An 18082-nucleotide genomic window follows, 5' to 3' on the forward strand; every position below is an offset into this window, starting at 1 on the left:
GTGCCTTCAAAGCTTTTCCTCCCAGCGCGGCCACCGTCGTTTGGAGAGTGAGGGGGCGGGGAGAAGGCTGGGAGGTGGGTGAACGCGCGCGCCGCCCGTCCGTCGTGGTTTCCTGGCTGCGCGCGGCGGTGGCGGAGTAGCTGCAGCTGTAGCAGCAGCCGCGAAGATGGCGGAGGGGTTAGAGCGTGTCCGGATCTCCGCGTCGGAGCTGCGAGGGATCCTGGCCGCTCTGGCTCCGCAGGCCGGGAGCAGAGGTGAGTCGCGCCGCCCAGCTCCTGGGCTGGGCCTACCCGCCCCGCCTCCCTCTCCTCCTCCTCTTCTGCCTCCTCCCCGCTCAGTCCGCGGCGCTCCGGAGCCCCCGCCCCTTCCCCCAACAGTAGGGGCGGGGGCCGCGGGCGCTCCCTTCGCCGCCCTGGCAGCCTGAGGGCTAGTGTGGGGTCGGGCTCAGCCAACTCTGGCCTTCTCCTGTGAGAGCCCAGCCGGAACCCCTGCCACCACCCCCTTTCCCTTGCGAAGGCGACTGTTCCCCTTTGCGCTAGCCCTCTCAGACCAGCGCGTGGATTCCCAGCGGACAGGGAATGCGAACCGGAGGGGGCGCTGGGGTCTGATGGCGACCCCGGGGTGTATAGTTCTTAAAGGAATCATCAGGCCTGCCCCCCGCCTTCCCCCGTCACTTCTTTAGTGTCGGAGTGGAGGAACTGGGGACATCGTGGAGAGAGGTTTAACATCCTGAAACTTCCCTGCTGAACTTTTTTCCCCAAGGTAGAATTTTGAAGGCTGCGCCATTCCTGTCCCTCCGGGAACCCAGGACCTCAGAGGGCTGACTCGCCTCCGATTTGGCCTTGGCTTGTGTGGGAACAGTTTTTATCAGAGAGAATGCTCTATTTGCAAGTTAGAAGTCTCCAGCCACACCAGGAAAGCTCCAAGGGAAGATTCTGGTGTCTCACTTCTCCTTCGTTAGACAGTGAAGTTGTGTAGAATGGTAGCTCTGATAGGTGTCTTCTCCAGGCAGGTGGCCAAATTCTGTGAAATTGGTTTTGTTAGTCAATTGAATTGGATTATTGAGGCACTCCCCCCTCCCCCCAACCTAAGTTACAAACGCTGCTGAGGATGTGTTGTTCTGGGGTTTAACTCAGTGGTTGAATTACTTTACCTTTATTCATACTTGTTGAAGCATTCTTTTAAATTCCTGAAGATATTGAAGCGATGTTTTGAACTTCAGGATTTTGTTTGTTTTCCGCTACATCCATCCTGCTGCAGCATACATCTCTGCTAGGGGCATGTTTGCGTTTGTGTTTATAGAACAAGACTAGGATTTTATATAGCATTCCATTCTGAGTACTGTATAATATTCTAAACAATTCCTTTCACTTTCCCTGCTGAAATGTTTAGTGACTACTTCCCTCTTCACAGATAAAGGTAACAGATGCAAAAAGTAGACCCATGTTTATCTATTATTCAGTAAGTTGTTGGAACATAGAGGGTGACCTCCTAAGTCCTGTACTCTTATTCTGGAGTGTCCCAGTCTTTGGTGTTTTGAAAGCATGTCACAACCCTACCTTCAGCTTCCAGGGAAAGCTCCCTTATGGAACCTTTTCCTTTTCATATTCCATCATCATAGTAGCAGTTAGTCTCAGTATTCTAATGACGATAGCCTGAGCAGTATTTCCTTGGAATGACTCTGCTGGCTGCTGTTAAAAAGTTGGGGAGCATGAGTGGAGTCGAAGAATGTGAAAGGAACTGCTTCCTGTTTGCTTCAACAAGAGGTATGTGATTGGATAATTGGTATCTTAAAGACAGGATTGTTCTGGCCAAATTCAGAGACTAGAAGTTATACATTTTTTCTCTACGGGTGTCCAAGACTGTGGGTTGCTATGCATACCCCTCTTTTTCTCTCCTTTTTTTTTTTTTTTTGTTTCTACTGTGTTAACAGGATTTAGTCACTCTGGAAGAATGTTAGAGGCAGAAAAAGAAAAGACTGAGATGGATCCTAGGGCTCAATAGACAGAGAACAGCCTAATACTGAAGCTATTAAGGGATCATTTATTTTGACAACAATGAGGTAGTTTGGGGCTATGGGGATCTAAACATGACCTAGATAACTCAAGAGAGTATGATTTTGTTTGTTTGTTTCTTTTCCCCAACACAAATGTGTAACCCAACATAATTAAGTTCTTAGTCTTGCCAGTTGAACAAATATTGTAAACCCAGAATTTCTGCTTCTGCGGAAATTTCCCTTTTTGTCCATCAATATGAGCATTTGGATACGTAATTCTAGTTTGGCTTTTTGTTGTATAACCAGAGGAACAGGTTTTTCCATTCTTTCCTCCTTTATTCTTCTACCCTTTTTTCCCCCCCCGCCCCTCTCCCCACCATCACAGAAAACATGAAGGAATTAAAAGAACCCAGGCAGCGTAAAGATAACAGGCGCCCAGATCTGGAAATCTATAAAGCTGGTCTTTCCCGACTAAGGAACAAACCTAAAATCAGGGAACCCTCTGGGATTGAGGAATTTAAGGATGAAATTGTCAATGACAGAGATTCCTCTGCTGTCAGAAAGGGTACACAGAACATTAAAGATGTCTGCAAGGAACTGGACAACCAACAGCAAAATGGTCCTATAGATCCAGAAGATATTCGGGGGCAGGAGTCCTTTCCTAGAACTGCTGGACAAGAAGATCGAAGTCTAAGAATTATCAAAAGAACAAAGAAACCTGACCTGCAGATCTATCAGCCTGGACGGCGTTTGCAGACTGTTACCAAAGAATTGGCCAGCCACGTAGACGAGGAAGAAATCCTCAACCAGGTAGAACAACTGAGAGTAGAGGAAGGTGACTGTAGGAGAAATGTTGTGAAAGAGGAGGTTATGAATAAAACAGACAGAGATGAGGTGGAAAAGAGCCTTCATAGGGACAGAGTTAGGGCTACAAAGGGAGAAAAAGGAAAGAGAATTGAAAGGGGGGAGGGGACAAAGAAAGTGAACGATGACATGGCACAGGGGAAGCTAGGTTCTGCAAAGCGCTACTCCCGCTCAGACAAGCGAAGGAATCGCTATCGCACTTGCAGCACCAGCTCAGCTGGTAGCAACAACAGTGCTGAGGGAGCTAGTCTAACTGACAATGGATGTCGACGCCGGCGACAAGATCGGACCAAAGAGAGGCCACGACTGAAGAAGCAAGTATCTATGTCCTCAACTGACTCATTGGATGAGGACAGACTTGATGAGTCTGATGGATTAGGGCCCACGAGGAGCTCAGAAAGGAAGAGACATTTAGAAAGAAGCTGGTCTGGCCGTGGGGAGGGTGAGCAGAAAAGCAACGGTAAGGAGAATCGAGGCACTCTTCGTGTCACCTTTGATGCAGAAGCCATGAACAAGGATTCCCCTATGGTGAGGTCAGCTAGGGAGGATGTGGATAGGATAAAGCCTGACAGGAGTTTGAGCTGTGGGGGCAGAGCCTCTGAGAAGCAGGAGTCCAAAAACCTCAAACAAGGACTTCGGGGTCAGGGTCGTGGCATTCTCATCTTGCCTGCCCATACCACCCTATCTGTCAATTCAGCAGGTTCTCCAGAGTCCACACCTTTGCAACCTCGGCTTTTATTCGGAACTGGTAGTAAGGGATCTCGGAGTTGGGGCCGTGGAGGCACCACCCGCCGATTGTGGGACCCAAACAATCCTGATCAGAAACCTGCTCTAAAGAGCCAGACACCCCAGCTACACTTTTTGGACACTGATGATGAAGTCAGCCCTACATCTTGGAGTGACTCCCGCCAGGCCCAAGCATCTTACTATAAGTTTCAAAACTCTGACAACCCCTATTACTACCCTCGGACACCAGGCCCTGCCTCCCAGTACCCCTATACAGGCTATAGCCCTCTACAGTACCCAGTGGGCCCTGCGAATGGTGTATACCCAGGGCCTTACTATCCAGGCTACCCCACTCCATCAGGACAGTATGTTTGTAGCTCACTCCCTGCCAGCACCATGAGTCCTGAGGAGATGGAGCAGCACATGAGGAACATGCAACAACAGGAGCTACATAGGCTTCTTCGAGTGGCTGACAACCAGGAACTGCAGCTCAGCAATCTGCTCTCCAGGGACCGCATCAGTCCTGAGGGCCTGGAGAAGATGGCTCAGCTCAGGTATGGTGTGTTCCACCCTGGCTAGAGGGAGAAGGGGGTAAGGAGATGGATAGCTTCTATGGCTGAGGACTGTAGAAGTCTTTTAAGTGAGCCACTGGGTGTTTCTCCCTTTCATAGAGATTTTTTTAAGGGAGGGGCTGTTGGAAAAAGAACAGAACGGAGGTTTTTTTTTTTTAGTCTTGGCAATGATTGTGCTTCCAAGTTTTTCTTTAAGAAAAAAAAATTAAGGGAACACAGGATCTTGAAATGGAAAGGAAAGACCTTCCAGAATGCCAAGAAATGAATGAATATAACTTGTGGTAAAGATCTTATTTCAGCTGTTAAATTTAGGCAAAGGCATATGGGGAAAAACTGCTTTTCCTAGACATAACTGTTGAGAGTGACATTTTACCGTGCAGAATGGAAACTGGAGTACTGTACCTGGTGGCATTTTGGGTTGCTTGCCAAGGGAGGTGGTTAATTTGCAGGAAGCTTGACTCTTGGGTCTAGCCTTCCCTGTGGTGTATTTGGAGCAAGACGTTGCATGTGTTTTATTCCAGAGCTGAACTACTGCAGCTGTATGAACGCTGTATTCTCTTAGATATTGAGTTCTCAGATAATCAGAATGTGGATCAGATCCTGTGGAAGAGTGCTTTCTATCAGGTGATCGAAAAGTTCCGGCAGCTTCTCAAGGATCCAAATGTTGACAACCCTGAACAGATTCGGAACAGACTTTTGGAACTCTTGGATGAGGTAAGCTGTCATTGTTTTCTCCTCAGGAGAAAGGCTTTAGCATCCTGGAGTTGTGATGGTTTTTTACCACACGGAATACCATGTTTTATAAGAGAACATTGACAGAAACTATATGATTTTTCCCTGAGTTTAGGACTACCCTACCCTACTGTTATTTCTTCTTTGAGCCCATAACTTACTGACATTTGGAATTAGTCCTGAGCTTGGAAGCTTTCTGAATGTCTTGGCCTAGGAGTGAGAGATAGAGGGTGTATGTGTATGTGTGTGTGTTCACATCTTTAAAACCATGCAAAGGTTTATGCTGTGAATTTGTCTTGGGCTCAGTTGTGACACTTAACATTGTATGTGCCTTCCTTTACGTAGATTGGCCCAGTGTTAGCAGAACTGTGAAACTTGCCTCAGTTTCTGGTGGGTAGATTGGGTCAAAACAGGTTGATTCAGCCATTTCTTATTTTTTTTTCTCTTTATAGGGTAGTGACTTCTTTGATAGTTTGCTTCAGAAGCTGCAGGTTACCTACAAGTTCAAGCTGGAGGACTACATGGACGGTCTTGCCATTCGCAGCAAGCCATTACACAAGACAGTAAGCCAGCTCCTTTATTTATCTTAAATGTATTCATCTATTTAGTGACCATTTATCTAGTGCCAGTTATGTGCCAGGCACTGTGTTAGGTGTTGAGGATGCAAGAAGGAAAGATAAAGTTTAGTAGGGGAGCAGACAGATTAAAGCAACCATTATAATGCTGTAAGTACTGTGGTAATATTACCATTACCGTGAAGGGGCATAGAGGGAAGTGGATCTGACTTAGCCTCGTGGGATCAATGAATGCTTCTTAAAGACTTTCAAGCTGAGTTTTAAAAGATACATAGGAGTTTTAAAGGTAGGAGGGCAGTATAGATAAATGGCACAGCAAGAGAGAACCAGGCATTTTGGGGAAAGTGCCAGAAGTTCGGTATGCTGGTGATTATAATGTGGAGTGGGGCTGTTATAGGAGGTAAAGCTAGAGAAGTGGGCAGGAACTAGATCATAATTTTTTTTTTTTTTATTGTGGTAAAACGTATAACAAAACATTTACCGATTCAATACTTTGTTCATGTGTATAGCTCAGTGATATATGTTCATCATGCTGTGCAACCACCATTAACAGAAACTCATTGTCGGCCAAGCAGTGACTCCTTTCCCCTTTCCTACCACCGCTAGCAACCACTAACTTTGGTCTGTATACATTTGCCTGTTCTGTATATTTCTTATAAGTGGCATCATATAAATTTGTTTTTTTGTGACTGACCTATTTCACTCAGTGTAATGTTTCTAAGGTTCATCCATGTGGTAGCATAGAGCATAAACTGTTGTATGCCATGCTGAAGAATTTGGACTTTATTATGAAAGCTGTGGGGAGCCATTGCTTGATTTTCCACAAATGAATAACATAGTTACATTTGTTTTTAGAACCAATCCCTGGCAAATTGATGAGTTTGAGTTGGAAGAGGACAAGAGTAAAAGGAGGGGAGTCAGGTTGTGGGCCTGAACTGAGGTAGTAGAGGTGGAAAAGAGGAGACATTGGAATGGTATAAAGGAAATAGAATTCAGTTGCTGGCCAATTTGGTGTAAGGCGTGAGATTGGAGGCGTGAGGAGTCTAGATCATCTCCCACTTTGTGGCCTATAGGAGTGGCTGGGTAGGAAGAATTATTTCTGTTTTGGATATACATAGGTGAAGATATATAGAGAAACTTGAAGATGAGCAAATGAGCATTCTGGTCCATCTGGAGCTCAGGAGAAAGAGATGGGCTAGTGATACAGATTCAGGAGTCATCAATGTATAGCAGAAGTTGGCATATGGGGAGGACTGGTCAGAGGGGGAGGATTGAATTTCAAGCTGGGGAAGGAAGAGGATGAAATTGACTAGTGCTATTGAGTTGTCAAATATTAAGATTACTAAAATGTATCTACTGGATTGGATGATTTCATTAAGAGTTATTTTAGTTTGAGAGAATGGAAGCCAGATCATCATGAATGAGAGGTGAGACAGTAGGGATAATGACAGAGTAACAGACCAGTCTTTTTTTTAAATTAAACTTTTTATTTTGAGATCATGGTGGACTCACATGCAGTTGTGAGAAATAATACAGAGAGATCCCATATAGCCTTTACCCATTTCCCCCAATGGTAACATCTTCCAAAACTATGTAGTACAATATCACAACCAGGGTATTGACATTCATAGAGTCAAGACATGCAGAAGATATCCTTCACCTCAAGGATCCCTCATGTTGTCCTTGTATAACCACACCCTCTTCCCTCCCACCATCCCCTTCTTTTTTTTTTTTTTTTTAAATTATGCTTTAAGTGAAAGTTTACGCTTCAAGTTAGTTTCTCATACAAAAATTTTTACATTGTTTTGTGACCCTAGTTGCTCTCCCTATAATGTGACAGCGCATTCCTTTCTACCCCAGATTTCCCATGTCCTTTCAGCCAGCTGCTGTCCCTTTTTATGTTCTCATCTCACCTCCGGACAGGAGCTGCCCATTTAGTCTCATGTATCTGCTTGAGCTAAGAAGCAGTGTCTTGACGAGTATCATTTTGTCTTTATGGTCCAGTCTAACCTTTGTCTGAAGAGTTGGCTTTGGGAATGGCTTTAGTTCTGGACTAACAGAGTCCAGGGGCCGTGTCTTCCGGGGTCCCTCTGGTCTCAGTCAGACCATTAAGTCTGGTCTTTTTACTAGAATTTGAGTTCTGCACCCCACTTGTCTCCTGCTCCATCAGGGACTCTCTGTTGTATTCCCAGCCAGGGCAGTCATTGGTCGTAGCTGGGCACCATCTAGTTCTTCTGGTCTCAGGCTGATGGAGCCTTTGGTTTATGTGGCCCTTTCTCTCTTGCCACCACTCCCTCCTTAACCCCTGGCAACCACTAATTTGTTTTCTATTTCTATAATTAGTCATTTCAAGAATGCTATATAAATGGAATCATACAGTATATAATCTTTTTTGTTTTGAATATTTTATTGTAGTTTGGGTGAAAGTTTACAGAGCAAATTAGTTTTCCATTCAAAAATTTATACACATTTTGTTTCGTGACGTTAGTTGCAATCCCCTCAATGTGACACCACTCTACCCACTTCCTCCCTGGGTTCCCTGTTTCCATTCACCCATCTTTGCTGCCAATTCCTGCTATAAACAACCAACCAACCAACCCAGTGCCGTCGAGTCGATTCTGACTCATAGCGACCCTATAGGACAAAGCAGAACTGCCCTATAGAGTTTCCAAGGAGCACCTGGCGGATTCGAGCTGCCAACCCTTTGGTTAGCAGCCGTAGCACTTAACCACTACTCCACCAGGGTTTCTGATTCCTACTATAGACCATTCTTTTAAGAATCTAGGCAGTGAAGGCAAGGAGGGAAGATGGTAGTTGAAAGAGAACATAAAGAGGAAGTTTTTATTTTATTTTTTAGGATGGGAAAGACTTGAGCTTATTATATATTGAGACAAAAGAGCCAGGGAGAGGGAGAAGTTAAAGATTCCTTAGAGAGGAATGTAATTTATGGATCAGAGGCTTTCCTTTCCCTTTCTGCTCCTTCTGATAAATTGCTGTGCACAAGGTCTGTTATTAATAAGTATTTATTGAGCCCCCTCTTTCATGCCAGGTGCCATTCTAGGTACAGGCAATTCAGTGAGGAATAAGAAAGCCATGAGCCCAGCTCACTTGGAGTTTAGAGTTTGATCTGGGGTGAGTGCAGATGTTGGGGGAATAATCGCAGGTGTGGTGATTTCTGCAAAGGCTGCTGTGGGCATATATTATAAAGAGGCTAATCTGGTTTAGGGTGGAGCCGCGTTGGCGTAGTGGTTAAAAGCTATGGTTGCTAACCAAAAGCTCAGCAGTTCAGATCCACTAGCTGCTCCTTGGAAACCTAATGGAGAAGTTCTGCTCTGTCCTGTAAGGTTGCTGTGAGTCAGAACCGACTCGATGGCACCTAACAAAAAGAAATCTGGTTTAGAGGATTATGGAAGACTGAGGGATGTGTTAATTTCTTATGCATGAGGTCAAGTGGAATTACAGTAAAACCTGCCAAAGTCAGAACCTGTGTAAGGCAGAAACCTGTCGGAGAAGGAAAACAAATACTTTCCACTAAAACGAGTGACAGAAAAGTGGTAAGACTGCACCCCATCAAAGGCAGAAAACTTGCAAGACCCAGAAAAACAAGGCACTCCCATCGAGTTCTGGCTTTCACTGTGTATATTGTGAAGTGGTGTTCCTGTGGAGCTTTTTTTTTTTTAAGTTGGACACATGTCTTGGAATTGTTATGGGTCTGCTTTGTTGTTTTCTGATTGAGTAACAGAAGTTAAGCCCATCAGTGAGAAAACATGCATGTAGTACTACATAGTCCCTGGCATGTGGTAGGTGTTTGGTAGAGGCTAACTATTATTCGTTACTAGGCAAAGGGACCATAATGCCATAATGAAATGATAACAGTTTCTATATTTGTGTATCACTTTATAGCTTGTTAAGTATTTTCACGTTTAATCCTCCCAGTTACCCCGTGGTATAAGTTTTTTACACTCAGATGAAGAAACTGAGTCTCAAAGACTTCCTTGAGATGATACAACTATTAGAGATTCAGGCCTCCTGACTCCTACTTCCAGCAGGTGTTTCCCTTTGATCTGGGACCTGAAATAAGAACGACCGCCTCTCCTGCTGCTGCTCTGTTTTCTCAATAAATTTGTGTATCACATTGCTTGCTGTTCTTTGGTAATCAAGGTTAGGCTGAAAACTTCAGTGCCTTAATTTTTTTTATTAATGTGGTGAAAATACACCTAAGAGAATCTACTCTATCTCAACATTTCTGCATGTACAAGTCAGTGACATAGGTTACATTCACGTTGTGTAGTCCTTCCTGCTATCCTTTTCCAAATCATTCCATTCCAGTGTCTCGTTAATGCTGCTGTTATTTTGACCTCATCCCTGTCCTTTGGGGTTAAAGTTAGAGTTCCTTGGGTATTCTACTAACTGATTGTTTTTCTTGAAGGTAAAATATGCCTTGATCAGTGCCCAGCGATGTATGATTTGTCAAGGAGATATTGCTAGGTATCGGGAGCAAGCCAATGACACAGCAAACTATGGGAAAGCACGCAGGTACTTTCATCTCTTGTTACTACGTCCCTTTCCCGTGTGGCATTAAGCTAAGTTCTATTAAGAGCAGTGCCAGGTGAGCTGCCTTCCATATGGGTGCATCCTATTGGTCCCTGTAGTCATGCTCTACCACTACAGGGCACATCTAACACTCCAACTTATACCTGGCTCAAGTAGTAAGGGCTGTCAGGGGATGAACTGGGAAAGAGTCGATGTGGAGCTAGAATTTTCTTGCTGTTTTTCTATTTTAGTTGGTACCTGAAGGCCCAGCACATTGCTCCCAAAAACGGGCGCCCGTATAACCAGTTGGCTCTGCTGGCAGTGTATACGGTAAGAAATCCTGTGGATGGGAGAAGCGTTTTGCAGGCAGTATCGTAGAAATATGGATTTTGATAGCATCAGCTCTTAAAGCTTGATTCCATTTGATCAGGGTAGCCCAAAGAATAGCCGCTTCTGCCTCCCATCCTCTAACTTTTTTTGTTACTTTTGCTTTCAGAGATAAGTTGTCAGGGATCCCTCTCTTCACTTGAATTTGTAGTTAAGTTCACCTGCTTACCACTGCACTTAAGTTCCTAAGGGAATGTTCATGCTCTGGCCAAACGCTCCTCTGTTTCTGACCAAGGCTTCTGCCCTGAATCTTGTCTTCCTTCCCTTCTCTATCCTGTTGACCTAGGCTATGCAATCTAGAAGGGAAATGAGGCTGCCTTTCAGGGATTCAAACCGGTTCAAAGCTCTGCTGAGAATTTGCATTTCCACCCCAGATATACTGAATTGGAATCTACAGTTTAACAAGATGCCCGGGTGATTCTTATGTGTAATACATTTTGAGAACCACTGCCCTACTGGTTGCTCTCAGGATTGGTCCCTAACCAGCAGTATTAGCATCACCTCAGAACTATTTAGAAATGCAAACACTCAGCAGGGATTTGAACCAAAAGGAACCAGTTGGAAGCTCTGTTCCCTTAACTTCTTTCCCTTGAAGTCCTCAGCTAGCCCCAAGTGGTCAGATCCTTGCTTTCTTTCCCCAGGCCCTTCATTCCTCTTAGGTTTTCACCTAATGTGCTTCCTTAGCAGAAGCACAATAAATACCAAACCGTACCTGTCTCCTACCAACCTACTGCTCTATACGTGGCTCTAACAGAGAAATGGACCTTGGGAGCTAACAGGGCCTCTAGTAAGGAAGCTAAATTGAAAGGAGGGGGATGGGGCCAATGATAGGTACCGAAGGTTTAAGGATGAGAAGAAGCTAATATATTCATTATCAGGGAGAGAGCTTTTTAATGCTGTGAAATGATCTAAATAAACACTGAGTTCAGTTTTTATATTCTCGTTATTCCACAAAAATATGAAAGAAACTCCTACTACTTAATTATGGATTGAAATAGTTGATTAAGTAATGTGGCTTGTTGATACCCTTGCTTTAGAATCTGTTGAATCTCTCTTCTCTGTGGGATTTTTTTGCATGCCTCTGTGGGTTTATTTTTCTCTCTCCTTTCTCCTTATTCATCTCTTGTCTCCTTTTCAGCTTTTCTTCTTTGTAATTATTGAATAAAATGTTGTTGTCTGTTAATTAAAGAATATGTTCTTTTCCCCCTTCAGTGGCTTCTTCCTTCCTTCCTTCCTTCCTTCCTTCCTTCCTTCCTTCCTTCCTTCCTTCCTTCCTTCCTTCCTTCCTTCCTTCCTTCCTTCCTTCCTTCCCTCCCTCCCTCCCTCCCTCCCTCCCTCCCTCCCTCCCTCCCTCCCTCCCTCCCTCCCTCCCTCCAAAATTCATGTAACAAGATTAACCATAACCATTTTAAAGTATAGAATTCAGTGACATTTTGTGCATTCACAGTATTGTGCCATCATTGGTTTTGGGTTTGCTTATCTAGTTCTAAGACATTTTCATCACCTCAAAAGAACAGTCTGTACTAGTCACTCCCCATTCCTCTACCCTAGCCCCTGAAAACAGTTAGTTTGCTTTCTGTCTCTATGGATTTGCTTATTCTGGATATTTCATGTAAATGGAATTATACTATATGTGATCTTTGTGTCTGGCTTCTGTCACTTAGCTTCATGTTTTTGAGGTGTTGTAGCATATATCAGTACTTCATTCCTTTTTATGGCTGAATAATATTCCATTGTGTGATATACCATGTTTTGTTTATCCATTCATCAGTTCATGGACATTTGTGGTGTTTGCTCCTTTTGTTTGGTTATTCTAAATAGTGCTGCTATGAAGTAGAAGTGTTTGTCTGACTGCTTTCAGTTCATTAGAGTGTATACCTAGGAGTGGAATTGCTGGGTCATATGGTAATTTTTATGCTTAACTTTTTGAGGAACTGCCAAACTGTTTTTCACAGCAATTGCAGCATTTTACATTACCACCAGAAGTGTATAAGGGCTCCAGTTTCTTTATACCCTCACCAACACTTGTTATTTTCCATTTTTTTGTTATGACCAACCTAGTGAGTGTGAAATGTGGTTTTAATTTGCATTACCCTAATGTTTAATGGGAAAAAAAAAAAAAATTTTTTTTTTTTTTAATGTTTAATGGTGTTGAACATCTTTTCATGAGCTTATTGCCGTTTTTTTAAGTGGATTGTTTCTTTTTGTTGTATCTTTTTTTTGTTGTATCCTTTGATATACAAATTTTAAAAAAATTTTGATGAAGTGCAATTTATTTTTTCTTTGTTGCTTATGTGTTTGTTTTCATATTTAATAAACCATTGCCAAATCTAGGATCAGGAACAGTTACCCTTAGGATTTTTTAAGAGTTTTATAGTTTTAGCTCTTCTTTTTAGATTTTTGATCTATTTTGAGTTAATTTTTGTATATAGCATGAGATAAGGATTCAATGTCGTTGTTTTGTATGTGGATATCCAAAGCTTCTGAATTGAATTTGTTGAAGATACTGTTCTTTTCCCCATCGAATAGCCTTGGCACCCTTATTGAAAATCAATTGATCATGGATTTATGGGTTTATTTCTGGACTCTCAGTTCTCTTCCATTGATCTATATGTTTATCCTTATGCCAGTACCAAACTGTCTTGACTACTGTTGCTTTATATTAAGTGTTGAAATCAGGAATGTGTGAGTCTTCCGATTTTGTTCTTCTTTTTCAAAATTGTTCTGGGTATTCAAGGCCCCTTGCAATTCCATGTGGATATGGAGATCAGCTTTTCCATTTCTGCAAAAGAGGCCTTTGGGATTTTGATAGGGATTGCATTGAATCTGTAGATTGTTTTGGGGAATATTGGCACCTTTACAATATTAAGTCTTCCAGTCTTGAACCTGGGATGTCTTTCCATTTATCTAGGTCTTTAATTTCTTTCAGCTGTGTTTTTTAATTTTTAACGTGCAAATTTTACACCTACTTGGTTAAATTTATTCCTAAGTGTTTATTCAGTAAAATTGCAGGATACAAGATCAACACACAAAAATCAGCTGTATTTCTATACATTAGTAATGAACAATCCAAAAAGGAAATTAAGAAAGCAGTTCCATTCACCATAGCATTAAAAAAAGATCCTGAGGAGGAATCCGAATTCTAGAAGTTTCTGCAAGTGATTCTGGTGCCCATCCTCAGTGGACAACCACACACTCAGCAGCACAAACCACAGCTAATACTAAAGGGTCAAAGGCAAAAGCTGAAAGCAGCAGAAATCGAGAAACCTTCAGTGTCAGAAAATGAATCGTAAAATTGATAAAATACAGTTTAAAGTGAAGTTAGTGGTATAGTATAAATTAGACTGATATTAAGAATAGCTACGATTTAACTGACTGTAATTGGGTGCCTGGGACTCTGTTAAACTGCACACATGATACCGTGTCAGTCTTTCTAGGAACCATATGTGCATTAATATCTACGTTTTACAAATGAGGAAACAGGCTTATCGAGGTTGACTTGCCTAGGGCCACATCTGAGAAATGGTAGAAACAATTCAGACTTAGCAGTTGATCTTAAGACTTGTGCCTTTAACACTTCTAGATGAACACAAGATTTGAGTTTTGAAGAATGAGTAGACACTGAGGATGGAAAAGCTAGTATTCTAGATGTATTTTGAGACAGTAATAGAAAAAGGTGAAAATGTATATGAAGTTGTAGAGACAGTGAGAAAGCTTTTTGGACATTCTTTCCCCTTTTGTACTAGTGTTTTTCCTTCTTGTTGATCCTCTCCCTTTTCTTTACTTCTTCTGTTCCCTATTAATTGGCTGCAAAATGGACTTATTTATTTGTTAGATTAATTGAGTAATAGCTTCCATTTTCTTTTCTCATCAGAGGGTCAGTTTGGTATCATGAAAACAGATGAACTTTGGAGCCAGACAGACCTAGGTTCAAGTACTGACTTACCCAGGATTTGGCCTTTGAGATTTTGAACAAATTTTATATAATAATCTCCCTGTGTTCACATTGCTTCATTTTTAAAACGGGGGTAATAATTCTTACGGGGCAGCATCTTTAGGTTTAGAGAGAATGTGTCTGAAATGCTGACGACCTGTCTCACAGTTATGCTTAGTAAATGATCATTGTTGTTGTTACTTACAGTTCTTAAAAATAATAATTAGATGAGTTGAATGTTTTGTCCTTTTCTAAGAATAAAATATAATTACCCTTTATATTTTATGAGCATCTTTATTCTTTTCTCCCTCGTATGAGTACTTGGCTCTTGGAATACCTCTGCATATAAGGTACAGTACTATGCCAAAAAAAGGGATCCCTGGCCACAACCGATGACTTCCCTGACAGGGAACACAGCAGAGGACCCTGAGGGAGCAGGGGGACAGTGGGATGCAGACCCCAGATTTTCATAAATAGACCAGACTTAATGGTCTAACCGAGACTAGAAGGACCCCAGTGGTCATGGCCCCCAGACCTTCTGTTGGCCCAGGACGGGAACCATTCCAGAAGCCAACTCGTCGGACATGGTTTGGACTAGACAATGGGTAGGAGAGGGATGCTGGTGAGGAGTGAGCTTCTTGGATCAGGTGGACACTTGAGACTATGTTGGCACCTCCTGCCTGGAGGGGAGATGAGAGGGTAGAGAGGGTTAGAAGCTGGAAAAATGGACACGAAAAGAGAGAGTGGAAGGAGGGAACGGGCTGTCTCATTGTGGGGAGAGTAATTGGGAGTATGTAGCAAGGTGTATATAAGTTTTCATGTGAGAGACTGACTTGTTTTGTAAACTTTCACTTAAAGCACAATAAAAATTATTTAAAAAAAAAAAAAAAATCCCAGTGCCCAGGCTGCTTGCTAGACAGTTAATTCAGTATCTCTGGGAGTGAGATCTAGACATCATTTTTTTTTTTAAAGACCCCTTAGTGACTCCAGTGTGAAGCATGAATGGGCTGTTTTGGGGGGCTCTGAGGAATAAAATGTGTTTCTATTTGCCTTGAGCCTTTCCCATGAGATAGTCCTTTTACCTAGACCTCTTTCCCTCTGCTTTGACCCCTTTTCACCTGGGTAATTGCTGTTGTTGTTGTTAGTTGTGATTGAGTTGGCTCCAACTCATGGCTGCCCCGTGTACAACAGAACAAAACGTTGCCCAGTCCTGGGCCATCCTCAAAATCACGCTCGCGTCCATCGTCGGGGCCAGGGAGTACTTCGAGTCACATCCGACCTGTGGGCACATCTCCAGCACTTCACTGGTGTTACGCATGGAATGTTCACTGCCTGATTTTCAGAAGTAGATCACCAGGTCTTTCTTCCTACTACTCGCCCTTAATGTCTCAGTTTAAACTTTTAAATTTCCTTTCCTTTAAGAATTCTGAGTTAGATGCCCCTTGTATGTGCTTCATAGCATGCTCCTCCTCCTCCTATCAAGAGCTATTATGATTTCCCATATATTTTTCTGTATGTCCCATTTGACTCAAAATTTCATGATGGCGATGCCACATTGTTCAACATAAACAAGGACAGCAGCAGCGATTCACACTCACTGCACACTGACTCTGTGCCAGCCCCTGTGCATGTATTATCTTAGCTAACTCTCCACCTTACAGGTGAGCAATCCAAGGCTTGGGGAAACTAATTAACTTGTCTCAGCTCGTACTGCTAGGAACTCCCCAGTGCTAATTCCGTGTTTGGTTCATACTGAGTATTTAATAAAGATTTACTGATGGAGAGAAAAAAAAAAAGGATCCCTGATATAATTCTCTCATGGGTAGTGTATTAGCTTCCTATGGGTGCTGTAACAAATAACCACAAAGTGGGTAATTTAAAGCAACAGGTGTTTATTTTCTCATAGTTCTGGAAGCTAGAATTCTAAATTCTTTGTGTCAGCAGGGCCATGCCCTCTCTGAGGGTTTTAGGGAATATTTTTCCTAGTCTCTTCCCAGCTTCTGGTAGCCCTGGGCATTCCTTGGTTAATGGTAGCTTAACTCTAATCTCTGTCTTTGTCTTCATATGCCATCTTCCTTCTGTGTCTCTCCTCTTTTTATAAGGACATCAGTCTTATTGGATTGGGTCCACCCTATTCCGTAACGTGACCTCATATAGACTTAACAAATTACATCTGCAGAGATGCTGTTTCCAAACGGGGTCACATTCACAGGCAACAGGAGTTAGAACTTGAACCTGTCTTTTGGGAGGAAACAAATTAACCCATAACAGATAGCATTCTGGATTTATTACTGGAACTCCTTACAGCTTGGAGCACAGTCAGAGAGGGAAGGGTTCCCTGGGTCAGCTGCCTCAGGCTGGAGTCAGGAAGAGAGTTGGTTCACTGAGCATCTCTGGCCTCTTTCCACAGAGAAGGAAGCTCGATGCTGTATATTACTATATGCGCAGTTTAGCTGCCAGCAACCCCATCCTGACTGCCAAGGAGAGCCTGATGAGCTTGTTCGAAGAGACGAAACGAAAGGTGAGTAGGCGGTGCAGGCAGGAACATTCCTTCCTAGAGGAATGTATCCCTCGTAGTGCTTCTGTGTTCTCGAAGGAATGGCTAATGAAGAGGTGGGGTCCCGTTGGGCTGTGCTGATGGGAAGTCAAACCCTGTGCAGAACTGAACTGTGATCTTCAGGAGAGTTTTCAGGGGCCTTTGGGTGTACATGTTCCATAGCATCTGGTCTACTCTAGGTGTAGAATTAGTAACTTTGGTGAGACGAAGTAGATGGTACCCTGCCACTTTGAAACTACGACAAAATCTTTACCCTTCATAGTCTTTAGGTGCCAAACACAGGTGAGGCGCTTTTCTTTATTAGCTGAATCCCAAGGGCATCTGAGCTTGTGTGTTCATATGTTGCATAGGCAGAACAGATGGAAAAGAAGCAACATGAAGAATTGGAACTGAATTCTGACCAATGGAGGAAAGGAAAGAAGTCTGCTTTCCCGCATGTTGGAGATGACACCACCCGCCTGGAAATCTGGATTCATCCATCCCATCCCCGGTCCTCCCAAGGCACTGAATCTGGGAAGGATTCCGAGCAAGAAAATGGGCTGGGCAATCTGAGCCCCAGTGATGTAAGTACCAGAGGGCGATGTAAGGAGCCAAACCAGCTAAGTAAGCCCGGGTGCCCCAGTTGACACAACTGTAAGGCATTCCACAGACGTAGCCCACTAATCACAGGGAAGACAAACCACTTGAGGCTCCCTGATGTCCTCATCCATCTCCACCTAAACTTACTTTATCTTTATTTTGCTCTCCCCTCTCTCACCACTATGTGGCACTGTAGAATTTAATAATTCTATAGATGAAGATTTATTTAGTATAACCAGAAAACCAAACCCAGTGCCGTCGAGTTGATTCTGACTCATAGCGACCCTATAGGGCAGAGTAGAACTGCCCCATAGAGTTTTCAAGGAGCGCGTGGCGGATTTGAACTGCCAACCCTTTGGTTAGCAGCTGTAGCACTTAACCACTACGCCACCAAGGTTTCCATGCTTATTTTAGTATAGGATTAGAATTTTTTTGTTCTTTTGGATTAGGAGTTGCCAGTGTGATACTTTAGGAGTCTGTGTGGAATATTGTACTTATTTCTTCCCTTTGGTTGGCCTCAGGATTAGAGCATGAGCTTAAGTAGCCTGGGTAGATTGGCTAGTCTGGTTCATTACCAGCCTTTTATGTGATGTCCTCTTTTGACTCTTGGGCTAGGACTTTTTCCTA

The 18082-nt window shown here is 43.1% G+C and overlaps 1 protein-coding gene across 4 annotated transcripts in view; it reads left to right on the forward strand.

Moving 5' to 3' along the window:
- Positions 1–166: 166 nt before the first annotated feature.
- The window catches only part of SMG6 (SMG6 nonsense mediated mRNA decay factor), a 235631-nt gene continuing 217715 nt past the window's right edge, over positions 167–18082 (forward strand). For 2 of the 4 annotated variants that reach the window (XM_049860654.1, XM_049860653.1), the window contains exons 1-8: positions 271–1766; positions 2382–4140; positions 4680–4872; positions 5343–5453; positions 9895–10001; positions 10250–10328; positions 16730–16840; positions 17227–17439. In XM_049860654.1, coding sequence (XP_049716611.1) covers positions 1676–1766; positions 2382–4140; positions 4680–4872; positions 5343–5453; positions 9895–10001; positions 10250–10328; positions 16730–16840; positions 17227–17439 — 2664 coding nt within the window. In that variant the 5' untranslated portion in view covers positions 271–1675. Of the gene's footprint in view, positions 1767–2381; positions 4141–4679; positions 4873–5342; positions 5454–9894; positions 10002–10249; positions 10329–16729; positions 16841–17226; positions 17440–18082 lie in introns of all 4 variants that reach the window. The other 2 variants (XM_049860652.1, XM_049860651.1) reach the window with 2 other exon arrangements.

The sequence above is a fragment of the Elephas maximus genome, chromosome 19 (assembly GCF_024166365.1).
Source record: "Elephas maximus indicus isolate mEleMax1 chromosome 19, mEleMax1 primary haplotype, whole genome shotgun sequence".
Taxonomy (NCBI): domain Eukaryota; kingdom Metazoa; phylum Chordata; class Mammalia; order Proboscidea; family Elephantidae; genus Elephas; species Elephas maximus.